The following is a 16,870-nucleotide window of genomic DNA, read 5'->3' on the forward strand; positions in this document are numbered from 1 at the left end:
ACATTACAGCCTTCCTACGTCTCAGTTGTTTCCTCTGTAAATGAGGATAAGAGCATTATGTCTACTTATAAAACTGTCACATGAAAGGTAAAGTGCTTAGCACAGTGCCTGGCACATAGTATACATACAGTAAATGTTAAAATAATAGGGATGAATTATTGTAAGACCTAACAGTACTCTGTTTTTCTTAAAGTGCTGTATAACATTCAAGTAGAACAACAGACATTTATTTTTATTTGCTAATTATAAATTTTATACATTCAGTGATTGTTTTACTTTATTTTTATTTGTAAAATATTATATGTTTTTCTGTCTTGAGATTTTTATAATCCAAGATGTATATATATGACTCTTCTGTCTTTCTCCTTATACATTGGTCCCTTGTATACAAACAAACAATTGAAAAAAATAAACTGAGATATATCCTGGTCTCATATTTGTAGAAAATGATCTCCCCTGCCTCTTTCCTTTCCTTCTTCCCTCATGACCAATTAGCCTATCTTTTAAGAACCCATCTTATAACTGGTCTTTTCAGAAACCTCTGTGGAATAGTGATATGGGGTACATAGAAAGTAAGAGTAAGTAAAGATGATAAGTAAAGCATATATAAAGCAGAACAAGGACTTCCAGTAGAGGGAGATGTAGGCCAAACAATCAAGCCATATGATATGCAGGTGCGATAGGCAGCAAATTTAAAGTTTTCCCTGCATAAAAAATCTAAGTACTAATTAATTTACTAAATATAAGTTAAGTAACACTGGAATTTCTGTTTTGCTAGTTGCCAAATCTAAAGCGATTATACAAGTACCTAGGGAAGAACTGTGAGGACTATGTGTATGTATTGCCATTGTCCCTTAACTTTCTCACGTAACTGTTTCAGAGATGGAGTCAAGACTAGATCATAAACACCTCTCTCTCTCTCTCTCTCTCTGTCTTCCTCCCTCCCTGCCTCCCCCCTCCCTCTCTCTGAATCTTTAAAAATAGCAAGTAATGGAAGTTATAGGCTGGATAACTTGAAAACAAAGAAAGTACAGCAGCTATATTTCCATAATTCAAAAATATTTTTTCATGGAGTTCTAGACTATCTGAGTAAACTAGGGTTAGCCCTAAATACCATAAACTATTGGACTGAATTAGAACACTATCCTTTTTTTAAAAAAAATATTGTTATAAAGATAATATTGTAACTCAGATCTTTAAATTTCTGAAATTGCTGAGACCTGTACTTAAAGGAAATTAACAGCATTTAATTAATGTTGGATTGGATTTTTTTCAAGTCTTTTCAGTAGGATAGTTAAGTTGATTTTAACGTTTACATTTCCAACAGAAACATCACAATTCTTTCTTTTGGCAACATTGTCCAATAGCTAACTATTATAATGGTCCCTCAGCACTTGGAGATTTAATACTCTTATTCTATCACACTCTACAAAATTGCTGCCTTGGAACTTGGGGATGTTGAGACTCCCCTTAAACCTGAGAATTTCACTTAATAGTTGACTGAGTTTTCCAGTTTGTATCATGGCTAAATATTTTGATGTGGATTTTATTACTTTTGGCTGAGTTAGTAAATTCAGTTTATAAAATATCCGTAGAAATTTACATCATTCGCAACATATATCTTAAATTAATTTACTCTAGTAATTTTAATTTATGTTTAGTTGATTCAGAAATGGAAGGTATATATCTCTGCTGATTTTATTCATATTAATGAATTTGGTAAACATTACCACCACCAGCTTAATAGATATTAGCTTAAATATGTAGTTTTTATTTAGAATTCTACAAACTCTCCTCACTTATCTTACTAATCTTGCTTTAAGTTTTGTCAGGTAATATCACTATTTTTTGTGTTTAAGAATATTTTTATAATTTAATAAGTAACTACAGAAGATTAGCTATGCTAGAGAAGACTTCATAGCCTATAGTATGGATTTTTTTGGTAGAATTAAACTTCTTGCCTAGATTGCAGCATGGTTTCATGAGGTGAACATTTTGCATACTTCATTTAAGCCTTTAAGATGTGTGTTTTTTTGAATTATTCAAAATTAATTTTCAATGAATGGGCCTGATTGGACTTTCCCGTCTAATGAGCTCCTTTGAACTACTGCAGACAAATTGGAAGGCTTTCTTTTAACTCTTTTAAATAAATTAACTTGCCTTAAAAATGGGCATAGAACAATGAGTTTGAGCTAATCTGTCAGTGTGCCTATGTGCATCCATCATAATAAGCAGGGGTGTGCTGCAGTAATAAGCTTAAAACTCACTTACTGAAAGCAATGAAATTTAATTTTTATATATGCTTTGTGTTCATTGTAGTTTGATAGTAATGCTCTCCTTGCTCTAGTCACTCAAGGATTCAGGCTGAGGAATGTTCCGTCTTGACACATGCTTCGATTACAGAGCTGAGACAAAAAAGAGTACTGAATCTTCTGACACTCTTAAAACTTCTGCCTGAAAATGGTATGGTTCACCTTGGGAAGATACAGCCACACCTGAGTTCAACAAGGTTCATGATCCTCCTACAGAGAAGGGCACTAGATATTTGCAAACAGCACAACAGTTTATCATTCTAGTCTAAATTAGTGAGTATTTGGAAACTGCTGACAGTTACACACTAAGCTGATAGAATGTCTGGTTTAAAACTGGCCATGGGAAGAAAATGAGTTGTTTTCACCAGGTTATAACCTGATTCGTTTTGGAACTCATATTGACAGTGCATTGAGCACGTGCACCCCACCCCCCTGCCACAAGTCTGCATCATCCACATGATGCAGGAACTGTTTTGCAGGAACATTTATATACCACTGGGAATATTACCGTTGTTCCTCATGCACTGTGGACAGGGAGTAACAGTGTTGTCTGGGCTGACTACCTTTAAATGCACAGTTATAGGCCAGCCAGGACAGTTCGTAAATTTAATAAATACATTACTATTCAGATTTTAACCAACCTACCTTCCTTCCTTCCTTCTTTCCTTCCTCCCTCCCTCCCTTCTCTCCTTTCCTCCCTCCCTCCCTTCCTTCCTCCCTCCCTCCCTTCCTCCCTCCCTTCCTTCCTCCCTCCTTTCCTTCCTCCCTCCCTTCCTTCCTCCCTTTTCTCTCTCTCTCTGCCTCTGTCTCTATCTCTGTCTCTTTCTTTCCATAAAAAAGGCCTGATTGTAATTTGGAGTTTAAATTTTCAATTGCATAAAATATTAAGAGAAAACTGGGTGTTCCATATAGCTAATTGTTTAAATAGTAAATACAAATGGAGCCATTAGATATATTGCCAAAATTCACAACAAAATGAAAATATTGGCATTTGTTATAAAAATTGTTCATTTATTGTTTATTAATATCACACTAATTAACCATTAATTATTGCTGAAGACTTTTTCTATCTTTTTTAGGTATGACTGATTTTCCCAAAATATTTTGTGAAACTTCTCAGAAGTTGGTGAGTGTGGAAGCCTTTGCTCTGGCTGCGAAATACTATTCTGTACAAAACTTGGGAATATGTACTCCTTTTGAACAGTTGCTTGTAGCCCTTCGAGGAAATCAAAACCAGAGAAATGGTATGTCTATTTATGTGTGTGTATATGTGCTTTTTAGGTACTTAGAAGCAATACTTTGTTCATATATGTGTATCTTTCCAAAATATTATTAATTTATTGTTAGACCTTAATATATAAGTCCTGACAAATTAGCTATTGTTTAGAAGAGTAGGTTTTCCCCTTGTACTATATTAAACAGAACAACTTATAGATCTCCACGTTTTTTTCTACATTAACTCTTGTAACTTCTACTTCAGATAGTTCCTGCCCCTCAAACACAGATCACAGTGAGCTCCTACAAATTCCAAAATCTACATTATTTTTGTTGCAGCAGGCTAATGTTCTCTATGGGAAGAGGATGGGAAGAGTTGAAGGGGACATTTGGGGATGTGGGGAGAAGCATAGTGTCAGAAAGTGGGGATGGTGCAAATTAAAAAAACAGATATGATAATGTGGTAGATTAAAACTCAGCCATATCTATAATAATATTCAATGTAAATTGTTTCTACATGCCAATTAAAAGGCAGAGATCAGAAGGCTGTGGTTAAAAAAAAAACTCAGATTCTTTTATCTTACACAAACCTCTTTCATATCTCTTATTTGATCCTCATTTTTCCCCACCTTTTTATTTTGATAATTTCCAAACCTACAGAAAAGTTACAAGAATGGTACAATAGACCCTGTATACTTTTCACCTAGATTCACCATGTGTTCACATTTTGCCACATTTGTTGTAGTTCTCTTCACACACACACACGCACACGCACACATACACACACACTTCTCTCTTTCTGAATCTTTTGAACATAAGTTGTAGATATTGTAGCATTTTACTCTCAAATACTTCACTCTGTATCTCAAAATAACAAGGGCATTTTCCTACACATCCTGTAGTTTATTGGCACACTCAGGAGTTTAACGCTGATACAGTAATATTGTCTAATAAGCAGTCTATATTCCAGTTTCTTTACTTTTTCCAAGAATATCTTTTAGAGCCATTTTTTTTCTTCATACAGGAATTAGTCTAGGCTCATACCTGACATTAGTTATCATGTCTATTTAGTCTTTTCAATCTTAAATCGTTTCTTACCCTTGCTTTTGTTTTTCCTGACACTGATACTTTTGATATCTATAGGCAAGTTTATTTTATTGTTTCCCCAAGATTAGATTCAGGTTATACATTTTTGATAGGAGTACTACTTAAGTGATTCCTTTTTCATGTATCAAATTAGGAAGCACATATAATTTTGTCACATTATTGGTGACACTAAGTTTACTCACTTGGTAAAGGTGGGTCTACTGGAGTTCTCCATTGTAAAAGGACCCTTTTATCTTTCAGTCCAATTCTTTTATTATTATTGTAATTTTTAAAATCTCTATAACCATTTTAAGCAAAATTATTTCATAGTGTTCCCCCTGGAGCAAGAGAGGGGCTGTTTGGTGAATTATGGCTCTCGGTAAGAACCATTATAGCTGCAAATGGGTTCACCAGCAACGTTACTATGGGGGCTGTAGTCGACTGGCAATGAAAGCTCTAAGGAGAACACTCTATCCCAGGTGCTGGTAACTGGCAATAAACGAATGTACCTCTGAATCAAGGGTATAATCCTTGGCCCCTCCCCCAATGTATAAAGTTTAAGGGCCACAGTTTGGGCATCAGAGTGAGTAAAGATGTTATATCCTAGGCAGGAACAAACAGCAAAACCACCATTCAAGGTCTGGATGGACTCTGTTGTGTCCAGTACAAGAAAGAGTTGACTTAGCCATGTAGAGAGATGCATGCTGGTGATAAGTGAGAGTTGAGGGGCTATATTCCCCATCCTGGAGTAATCAGCATATTTGTTTACTAGGTTAGTATCTGCCAGCAGAATGACATTGTGGAATTCAGACCTCTCTGATGGAGACCATGTCCTAAAGTACCCTCAGAATGTTACCAAGAAGGTGCTACCTTCCATCTACAGGACCATAAGTAACCAGCACTTAACACCTGGAAAGACCTCATTAAAACCCAGTATCCCAATGTGGTAATCCCAGGTTAAGCCTATACCAAGGCATTCGCAGATGTCAACACTGTCGTGCCATAATAATCATTCCAGCCCTACATTTCAGTTCCCTACGACCCAACTCCCACATGACTGATGATGTTGACTACCTTGTCATATGCTTTTTGGCCATTTTAATATACTTTATAATGTGTAGCATACAGTGTATACTCGTATAGTCCTATAGTTCTGCAATGAGGGAAATGTCCTGTGCTTGTGCTGCTCAGCATAGTAGAAACTAGCCACATGTGGCTGTTGAGAACTTCACCTGTGGCTAGTGCAGCATAGAATGTTAATTTTCAATTATATTTGATTTCAGTGTAAATTGCAATAATCACATATGGTTAGCAGCTATTATATTAGACAGCACAGGTAATGAAATGACTGTTTAAGTTTTTTCCCCCACTTTTCTACTGGGTGATCCTTTTTGTATTGATTTGTAGGAGTTTGTTTTATTTTATTCTCAGATACAAATTCTCTGTAGATATATGTATTGGAATTATCTTCTTTCATTTGGGGCTTGCCTTTTTACCTCATAATGTTGTCTTTTGATGAAAAATTTCTTTTGTAGTCCACTTTACCAGTCTTTTCCATTATAGTTAATTGTTAAGGAATAGTTTTAATGTTCTATGGATTTTTACATTTAGTTTATTAATTTAAATTTAATAGACATCTACAGAACTCTCCACCCCAAATCAACAGAATATACATTTTTTTCAGCACCACACCACACCTATTCCAAAATTGACCACATAGTTGGAAGTAAAGCTCTCCTCAGCAAATGTAAAAGATCAGAAATTATAACAAACTGTCTCTCAGACCACAGTGCAATCAAGCTAGAACTCAGGATAAAGAAACTCACTCAGAACCGCTCAACTACATGGAAACTGAACAACCTGCTCCTGAATGACTACTGGGTACATAACAAAATGAAGGCAGAAATAAAGGTGTTCTTTGAAACCAATGAGAACAAAGACACAACATACCAGAATCTCTGGGACACATTCAAAGCAGTGTGTAGAGGGAAATTTATAGCACTAAATGCCCACAGGAGAAAGCAGGAAAGATGCAAAATTGACACCCTAACATCACAATTAAAAGAACTAGAAAAGCAAGAGCAAACACATTCAAAAGCTAGCAGAAGTCAAGAAATAACTAAAATCAGAGCAGAATTGAAGGAAACAGAGACACAAAAAAACGCTTCAAAAAATTAATGAATCCAGGAGCTGGTTTTTTGAAAGGATCAACAAAATTGATAGACCGCTAGCAAGACTAATAAAGAAGAAAAGAGAGAAGAATCAAATAGATGCAATAAAAAATGATAAAGGGGATATCACCACCGATCCCACAGAAATACAAACTACCATCAGAGAATACTACAAACACCTCTACGCAAATAAACTAGAAAATCTAGAAGAACTGGATAAATTCCTCGACATATACACCCTCCCAAGACTAAACCAGGAAGAAGTTGACTCTCTGAATAGACTAATAACAGGCTTTGAAATTGTGGCAATAATCAATAGCTTACCAACCAAAAAGAGTCCAGGACCAGATGGATTCACAGCCGAATTCTACCAGAGGTACAAGGAGGAGCTGGTACCATTCCTTCTGAAACTATTCCAATCAATAGAAAAAGAGGGAATCCTCCCTAACACATTTTATGAGGCCAGCATCATCCTGATACCAAAGCCGGGCAGAGACACAACCAAAAAAGAGAATTTTAGACCAATATCTTTGATGAACATCGATGCAAAAATCCTCAATAAAATACTGGCAAACCAAATCCAGCAGCACACCAAAAAGCTTATCCAACATGATCAAGTGGGCTTCATCCCTGGGATGCAAGGCTGGTTCAATATATGCAAATCAATAAATGTAATCCAGCATATAAACAGAACCAAAGACAAAAACGACATGATTATCTCAATAGATGCAGAAAAGGCCTTTGACAAAATTCAACAACCCTTCATGCTAAAAACTCTCAATAAATTAGGTATTGATGGGACGTATCTCAAAATAATCAGAGCTACTTATGACAAACCCACAGCCAATATCATACTGAATGGGCAAAAACTGGAAGCATTCCCTTTGAAAACTGGCACAAGACAGGGATGCCCTCTCTCACCACTCCTATTCAACATAGTGTTGGAAGTTCTGGCCAGGGCAATTAGGCAGGAGAAGGAAATAAAGGGTATTCAATTAGGAAAAGAGGAAGTCAAATTGTCCCTGTTTGCAGATGACATGATTATGTATCTAGAAAACCCCATTGTCTCAGCCCAAAATCTCCTTAAGCTGATAAGCAACTTCAGCAAAGTCTCAGGATACAAAATCAATGTACAAAAATCACAAGCATTCTTATACACCAGTACAAACAGAGAGCGAAATCATGAGTGAACTCCCATTCACAATTGCTTCAAAGAGAATAAAATACCTAGGAATCCAACTTACAAGGGATGTGAAGGACCTCTTCAAGGAGAACTACAAACCACTGCTCAATGAAATAAAAGAGGATACAAACAAATGGAAGAACATTCCATGCTCATGGGTAGGAAGAATCAATATCATGAAAATGGCTGTACTGCCCAAGGTAATGTATAGATTCAATGCCATCCCCATCAAGCTACCAATGACTTTCTTCACAGAATTGGAAAAAACTACTTTAAAGTTCATATGGAACCAAAAAAGAGCCCACATTGCCAAGTCAATCCTAAGCCAAAAGAACAAAGCTGGAGGCATCACGCCACCTGACTTCAAACTATACTACAAGGATACAGTAACCAAAACAGCATGGTACTGGTACCAAAACAGAGATATAGACCAACGGAACAGAACAGAGCCCTCAGAAATAACACCACATATCTACAACCATCTGATCTTTGACAAACCTGAGAAAAACAAGCAATGGGGAAAGGATTCCCTATTTAATAAATGTTGCTGGGAAAACTGGCTAGCCATATGGAGAAAGCTGAAACTGGATCTCTTCCTTACACCTTACACAAAAATTAATTCAAGATGGATTAAAGACTTAAACGTTAGACCTAAAACCATAAAAACCCTAGAAGAAAACCTAGGCATTACCATTCAGGACATAGGCATGGGCAAGGACTTCATGTCGAAAACACCAAAAGCAATGGCAACAAAAGCCAAAATTGACAAATGGGATCTAATTAAACTGAAGAGCTTCTGCACAGCAAAAGAAACTACCATCAGAGTGAACAGGCAACCTACAAAATGGGAGAAAATTTTCACAACCTAGTCATCTGACAAAGGGCTAATATCCAGAATCTACAATGAACTCCAACAAATTTACAAGAAAAAAAACAACCCCATCAAAAAGTGGGCGAAGGATATGAACAGACACTTCTCAAAAGAAGACATTTATGCAGCCAAAAAACACATGAAAAAATGCTCACCATCACTGGCCATCAGAGAAATGCAAATCAAAACCACAGTGAGATACCATCTCACACCAGTTAGAATGGCAGTCATTAAAAAGTCAGGAAACAACAGGTGCTAGAGAGGATGTGGAGAAATAGGAACACTTTTACACTGTTGGTGGGACTGTAAACTAGTTCAACCCTTGTGGAAGTCAATGTGGTGATTCCTCAGGGATCTAGAACTAGAAATACCATTTGACCCAGCCATCCCATTACTGGGTATATACCCAAAGGACTATAAATTATGCTGCTATAAAGACACATGGACATATATGTTTATTGCGGCACTATTCACAATAGCAATGACTTGGAACCAACCCAAATGTCCAACAATGATAGACTGGATTAGGAAAATGTGGCACATATACACCATGGAATACTATGCAGCCATAAAAAATGATGAGTTCATGTCCTTTGTAGGGACATGGATGAAATTGGAAATCATCATTCTCAGTAAACTATCGCAAGAATGAAAAACCAAACACCGCATATTCTCACTCATAGGTGGAAATTGAACAATGAGAACACATGGACACAGGAAGGGGAACATCACACTGTGGGGACTGTTGTGGGGTGGGGGGAAGGGGGAGGGATAGCTAGCTTTAGGAGAGATACCTAATGCTAAATGACGAGTTAATGGGTGCAGGACACCAGCATGGCACATGTATACATATGTAACTAACCTAACCTGCACATTGTGCACATGTACCGTAAAACTTAAAGTATAATAATAATAAAATAAAATTTAAAAAGTTTTAAATTTCCTAGTTAGTAATACATTTTTAGCATGCCACAAGATACTCTTAGAACAAGGACTTCTGGTCCAGGCATTATGGATTATGATGATTAGTTCTCTGGATTTCTATAAGCTTTGAAATTAAGAGGTAAAAATCTAAAATAAATTGGACTTCATACTATTAAAAAAAATTATTTATAGTGGCTAAGCTAGTAGAGATCTATCCAGAAACCACAGTAGAATCTGTGTATTATTTTCCTACTTAATTTCAAAATATATGAACATCAACTGATAATTCCTACTAAATTTTGTTTCTTTAATAGCAATTTTTACTTTTATTTTCATTAGATGAAAATCAGAAGGCAGTTGAGTTTATGAATATGAAGAAATCTCATGAAGTTCAGGCAATGTCAGAGCTGATCAGCAGCATTGCTGACTACTATGGAATAAAGCAGGTAAGAGTATTTCCCTATGTTTTTAGGTGTTAAAATTATTGCCACTTTTTGGTATTATTCAAATTTCACCTTTTTACTGTCAACTAGCCTTTAAAATGTCATTAAATAATAGCATCATTTAAACATCAGATCCTTTAAACATCAGATTCTTTAAGCATACAGTGTTATTCCCTAGTATATTGTAATTTTAGAAAATTTATAGTAAAATCAAGACATGACTGTTAATATTTTGCCACACATTTCATTCTTTTCAGAGTGGACAGAAGTTAAGCTTAATTCTCTTTGATAAACTTTCACTCCAGTCTGAGGCAGCATTATGAGGATGATATTCTGCAAAACTGTTTGCTGCTAGATGTTTTCAGGATACGGGTTACCAAGCTGTAGTCTGGGATACCTGCATCATTATAGTAACACAAAGTAGTTATGTTTTTAAGACTTGGATTATATCATAGTGTTTGATTCACAATGCATTCCTGTTTTGAAAAATAGTTTTTATGGTAGATAATGATATTGGATAGTAGATTTTAAAATAAGATTAATGATTGTACACACTGGCCTATAAAAATAGTAAGTTATTTTTCTTATTCCTTGTTTATAAAAATAGTAAGTTTTTTCTTATCTCTAGAAGAAGATCAGTGGTGGTAATGGAGATTTTCGTTCCTGTAATTTTTATTAGGTATTAGAATCTTTCCATGGATTCACCAAAACTTGAGAGTTTGAGGATGATTAGAAAACTATGAAAGTTTGGCATAGGCTTGCAGAGCCACTTGTGGCAACATGGATCTCTAGGGTGGGTATAGAGTAAGAGCTAAGGTAATACTAGTTTTCAGCCTTTTCTCCAGATTCTCATACCTAAGGAATATCTATCAGTACCAGTAACAGGCTTATGGCAATGATACTCAGCTGGAGTCGAAGAGGCAAGCCCTCCCCCATGGTGCCATATCAGAATCTTGGGGAGCGAGTGCTGTTTCTAAATATCCTTCAGGTGGCAGCCAACCTCTATTAAGAGCAGTAATAATGGGATTGGTCTCTAGAGGACCAAATACATAATTTAGTTAGAATTAAAAGGGGCATAACGAACTCAGGCTTAAGGCATCAGTTAATACAACAGGAAGTCCACTGGAGACGACAGAGCCCTAAAGACAGAAAATTCAGATAACTGGTAGTCAGGTAAGCTGGATAAAGGTTACCTGACATGTACACATGGATGGTATGAATCCAGTTACAGAGTAGGAGAGTGGAGTAAAGGTCCAGTCTTGAGGGGAAATCTGGTCTGAATGAGGCAGAACAACAAGAACTGGACTTAGATTTTATATAGAAACCAAGGCAAAGACCCAGTCATTTAGTTTGGGAATACAAAGCAGAAGCAGGAAAATATAGAAGTGGCCAAAACATAATGTGCACTATATGAAAGGGATTTTAGTCAGGATTCCTATGGGGTTGGTTTTACAGATTTTACTTTTTATTAAAAATATAATGATGTATCACTGTGTAAGATTTATTTACACTTTAAATATAATTCAGTCTTAATCACTTTCTAGCCAATGTGCAAAATTTGTCCATAATCCTAACTTTATTGAGATATAAATGAACTTACATTAATTGTACAGTGTGATGTTTTGTTAGTATGTGTGTGTGTGTGTGTGTGTATATATATAAATGTTATATAAAACATATATAACATTTCATCGTGCATATATACCACATTTTCTTTATCCATGAATTCATTGATGGACATTTAGGTTGTGTCCGTATTTTGGCTATTATGAATAGTGTTACAGTAAACATGAGTGTCCAGATATCTCTTCCATATACTGATTTCCTTTTTTTTTTTTTTTTTGGATATATACCCAGTAGTGGAATTGCTAGATCATATGATAGTTCTATTTTTAATGTTTTGAAGAACGTCCATACTGTTTTCCGTAATCGCTGTCTAATTTAAATTCCCACCAACAGTATATGAGTTCTCCTTTCTCTACATTCTTGCCAACACCTACCTTAATGCTTTTTGATAATAGCCTTTCTAACTGGGATGAGATGATATCTCATTATAGTTTTTATTTGCATTTCTCTGATGCTTAGTGATATTGAACATTTTTCATATACCTGTTGGCCATTTGTATGTCTTCATTTGAAAAATGTCTATTCAGATCTTTTGCCCATTTTTAAATCAGATTATTTGCTTTTATTCCATTGAGTTGTTTGTGTCCCTTATGTATTCTGGTTGTTGATCCCTTGTCGAGTGGGTAGTTTGCACATGTTTTCTCTCAATCTGTGTGTGTCTCTTCACTCTGATTGTTTACTTTGCTGTACAGAAGGTTTTTAGCTTGATGTGATCCCATTTTTGTCCATTGCCCATTTTTGCTGTGGTTGCCTATGCTTTTGACGTCCTACTGAAGAAATCTTTGCCTAGACCAATGTCCTAGAGTGTTTCCCCAATGTTTTCTTCTAGTAGTTTCATAGATTCAGGTCTTAGATTTAAGTCTTTAATCCATTTTGATTTGATTTTTGTATATGGTGAGAGATAGGGGTCTAGTTTCATTCTTCTGCTTATGGATATCCAGTTTTACCATTTATTGAAGAGACTGTGCTTACCCTAATGCATCTTCTTGGCACCTTTGTTGAAAATGAGTTGGCTGTAAATGCATGGATTTAATTCTGGGTTCTCTATTCTGTTTTATTGGTCTATGTGTCTGTTTTTATGGCAGTGTCATACTGTTTTGGTTAGTATAACTTTGTATTATAATTAGAAGTTAAGTAGTGTGATGCCTCCAGGTTTGTTCTTTTTGCTCAAGATTGCTTTGGCTGTTCTCGGTCTTTTGTGATTCCACATAAATTTTAGGATTTTTTTTTTTCTATTTCTGTGCAGAATGTCATTGATATTCTAATAGGGATTGCATTGAATCTCTAGATTTCTTTGGGTAATATGCACATTTTAACAATATTGATTCCCTTAATCCATGAACATGAAATATCTTTTGGTTTTTTTGTATCCTCATCAATTTATTTCATCAATGTTTTGTAATTTTCACTGTTGAGATCTTTAACTTCTTTGGTGGCATTTATTCCTAGGGATTTTATTTTGTAGCTATTGTAAATGAGATTACTTTCCTGTTTTCCTTTTGAGATTGTTCTCTGTTGTCATATAGAAATGCTACTAGTTTTTGTTACTGATTTTGTATCCTGCAACTTTACTGAATTTCTTTATCAGTTCTAATAGTTTTTTGATCGAGTCAGTTTTTCTAGGTATAAGATCATATCATCTGAAAACAAAGATCATTTGACTTTTTCCTTTTAAATTTGGATGCCTTTTATATCTTTCTCTTGCCTAATTGCTCTGGCTAGGACCTCCAATACTATGTTGAATAAAAATGGTGAAAGTGGGCATTCTTGTCGTGTTCTGATCTTAGTGGAAAGGCTTTCACTTTTTCTCTATTCAGTATGATGCTAGATGTGGGTTTCTTTATTTCTTTTCCTCTATTAATTTTAGGTTTGGTTGGCTCTTGCTTTTCTAGTGTTTTTTTAAAGGTGTATTGTTAGGTTGTTTATTTGAAAATTTTCTACTTTTTTGTTACGTGCATTTATTGCTGTCAACTTCTTGGTACTATTTTTGCTGTATCCCGTGGGTTTTGGTATGTTGTGTTTCCATTTTTATTACTTTCAATACATTTAAAAATTTCATTCTAATTTCTTCATTGACACATTGGTCATTCAGGAGCATGTTGTTTCTTTCCCATGTGTTTTTATACCCTTCGAAGTTTCTCTTGTTATTGATATTTGACATAATTTCAATTTTTGAGACTTATTTTGTGTCCTAATATATGGTCTATCCTTGGGAATGGTCCATGTGCTGAGAAGAAGACCATGAAGCTGTTGGGTGAAATGTTCTGCAAATGTCTATTATGTCCATTTGGTCCATAATGTAGATTATGTCTGCTGTTTCTTTGCCTACTTTCTGTTTGGATGATCTGTCCAATACTGAATGGAACTGTTGAAGTCCCCAACTATTATTATATTTTTAAAATGCAGATTTAATAAATACAAATTTCATGAGGTAAGTAGAAACCCAGATTCTGAAATACATAACCTTATTGGTGACCATAGAGAACTAAACAAGAATATCATTTTTACCGCAACCATATTGCTCCCTACATGCCGAACACCCTTGTCTCTTTCATTCACATTAGCAAGGCTTCTTAATTTTTATTTCTAAAACATGTTCACTCATTCATACTTGCATGCATTCATTCATTTAGCAAATATTTCTTAGCTTTTAACCATGTTCCAGGCATTATTTTCTATACTGAGGGTGCATCAGTGAACAAAACAAACAAGAAATATAGTTGCCCTGGTGGCATTTATGTTCTAATTAGGAGAGATTGACAATAAAAAGGTTATGAATTTTAATATATATGTTGATATGTTTTAAAGATGAAAAATTAAAACAAAAGGGAGGAGCTTATCTGGGGATAGTTAATTAAAGTTTTTGATACAGAGGGGAAGGTCAAGTAAGACCTCATTGTAACGATAATAGAGTTAAAAACTTCGGAAGCTAAGCTATCCATTAGATGATCTAGAGGAAAAACTTTTCTTATAGAGGGAACAACAGGTTCAGTGGCCCTGAACATGCATACTTTGTTTCTGAAACATCCAGGAAGTGAGATTGAACAAGCAGAAAGTAGTAGGAACTGAGGTTGTGGTGGAAGAGGACAGGACATTAAGTTGCAATGTCTTGGAAGTCATTGTGATAATTTGGGTTTTTTATCCTGAATGAGACTGGAAGTCATTGGAGCCACTGGATCATTCTTTCTACTCTGTTAGGTTGTATTATGAAACAGATATTTCCACTATATTTGCGTCTTTTCTTTACCATAGTCTTTGTGGACATTCAAGCTGGTTACTTTGCAAAATTAGCTCCTGTCTGAGCAGGAGCTTCCAGAGTTGAAGCAAAAAGACGCAGCAAACGTAGGAGTTAACTGTATGAGATAAAACCAAAGAGGCAATGAGGGATTTGCTAAGAGTAGTGATATGATCGGACTTTGTTTTTCTCTGTTGAAAATAGAGTGAAAGGGGACAGGTGAGAACAGGGAGATCACTGAGAAAGCCATTGCAGTTAACCAGGCTCAGGATGGAGTTGGTATGAAGTAGCTCTGGTAGGTGATGAGATCATGGATTTGCTCACAGTTCAGATGTAGCTTATGAGAGACATCTTGTTCTTTACCTGGAGGTATGTTACAAATGTGAGAGTCATTAGCTTGGAATGGTAGTTAGATCTCTAGGTCTGTCAGCAAAATGTATCTTTACTGTCTAAAGTATAGTACCATACTAATGTTATTACAAAATTTAACCACTGCTTGTAACAATGTTTCTGTGGGAAAGTCTCCTAAACAACCCTCCCACCAGGTATTGGACTAGAGACTCTTCTATCTTCAAACCTATAATGTATGGCATATGATCCAGCAGGGAAGTCTATTGTGGGGAAGGGCAGGAGATCAGGATGGTGGGGATTTTCCTATTCTGATCAGATAGTTTGAAGACAAAACTAATTAAATAATAGAGTTTCTACTATATAGCCCTTGCATGAGTATGATATGGTATCTGCAGTTAGACTGTAGTTTCTTAAAGTCAAGAATTTACAGTTGTATGCTGCATAAGGACATTTCAGTCAACAACAGACCATATATAAGATGGTAGTGCCATAACATATAATACTGTATTTTTATTGTACCTTTTATATGCTTAGATACACAAGTGCTTATTTTGTTATGTATTCAGTACAGTAATATGCTGTACAGGTTTTTAGCATAGTTGTGTAGTAGGCTATACCATCTAGGTTTGCATAAGCACACTCAAAGATGTTTGCACAACAGAATTTCTTAATACATTTCTCAGAACATATTCCCATCATTAAGTGATGTATGACTGTATATAATTCTTCTATGTTTCCCTGCAATACCTATCTTAGAATAATAACATAAAATGGAAGTATAGGAAATAATTACTAAGTTTATTTTGTATTTATGAGACATTATTTACTGGAGTTTTTCCTATGAACTGGTCTTTTTCCTATGAACTTGTAAGACCTTGAAACGTTTTGAGGATTTAATTACGGATATGCATTACTGTAAGTATAGGAATGTTTCCTTGAGTTCTCATACTTACGTCAAGATTTCATTGACTTTAGGAATTAAAGATATGTATAAGAGTAGGTAATGATTTGTTGTGATAGTATTTCTATAGTTCTCCATTTATTTTATGAAATGACATGGCAATTACAATGTTTATAACTTTTTATTCTTATTTTTTGTTTCATTGAATGTGTAATTTAGATATTCACCAACTCTAGCTTTGATAAATTTTGGTAATTATAACAGTTAATGTAACCACTAGCATAATTAAGAATATACCTATCCTCCTAAAAACTTTTCTTGTGTGCTTTTGTAGGATATTTTCTTTTTCATTCTCAGAGAATCACTGATCTGCTTTTAGTTTTGACTTTTCTAGAACATTGTACAAATGGAATCATAGTATGTAGACTTTTCATTTCAGTTCTTCCACTTAGCACATAGCATTTGAGGGTGATTGATATCTTTTTGTGTATTAATGCCTTGTTCCATTTTATTGCTGAGTAGTATGCCATATCCTATAGTCCAGATATGCTA

At 35.3% G+C, this 16,870-nt stretch overlaps 1 protein-coding gene across 13 annotated transcripts in view; it reads left to right on the forward strand.

Annotated features, from left to right (window-relative positions):
- The window catches only part of METTL25 (methyltransferase like 25), a 124,257-nt gene that overhangs the window by 25,103 nt on the left and 82,284 nt on the right, over positions 1-16,870 (forward strand). For 8 of the 13 annotated variants that reach the window (XR_008511720.2, XR_008511721.2, XR_008511719.2 and 5 more), the window contains exons 2-4: positions 2,348-2,463; positions 3,392-3,556; positions 10,102-10,208. Coding sequence is in view for 9 of the 13 variants with exons in the window: in XM_054526282.2 (XP_054382257.1) it covers positions 2,348-2,463; positions 3,392-3,556; positions 10,102-10,208 (388 nt within the window). In the remaining 4 variants the exon portion in view is untranslated. 13 annotated transcript variants of the gene reach the window in all.

The sequence above is a fragment of the Pongo abelii genome, chromosome 10, assembly GCF_028885655.2.
Source record: "Pongo abelii isolate AG06213 chromosome 10, NHGRI_mPonAbe1-v2.0_pri, whole genome shotgun sequence".
NCBI lineage: Eukaryota > Metazoa > Chordata > Mammalia > Primates > Hominidae > Pongo > Pongo abelii.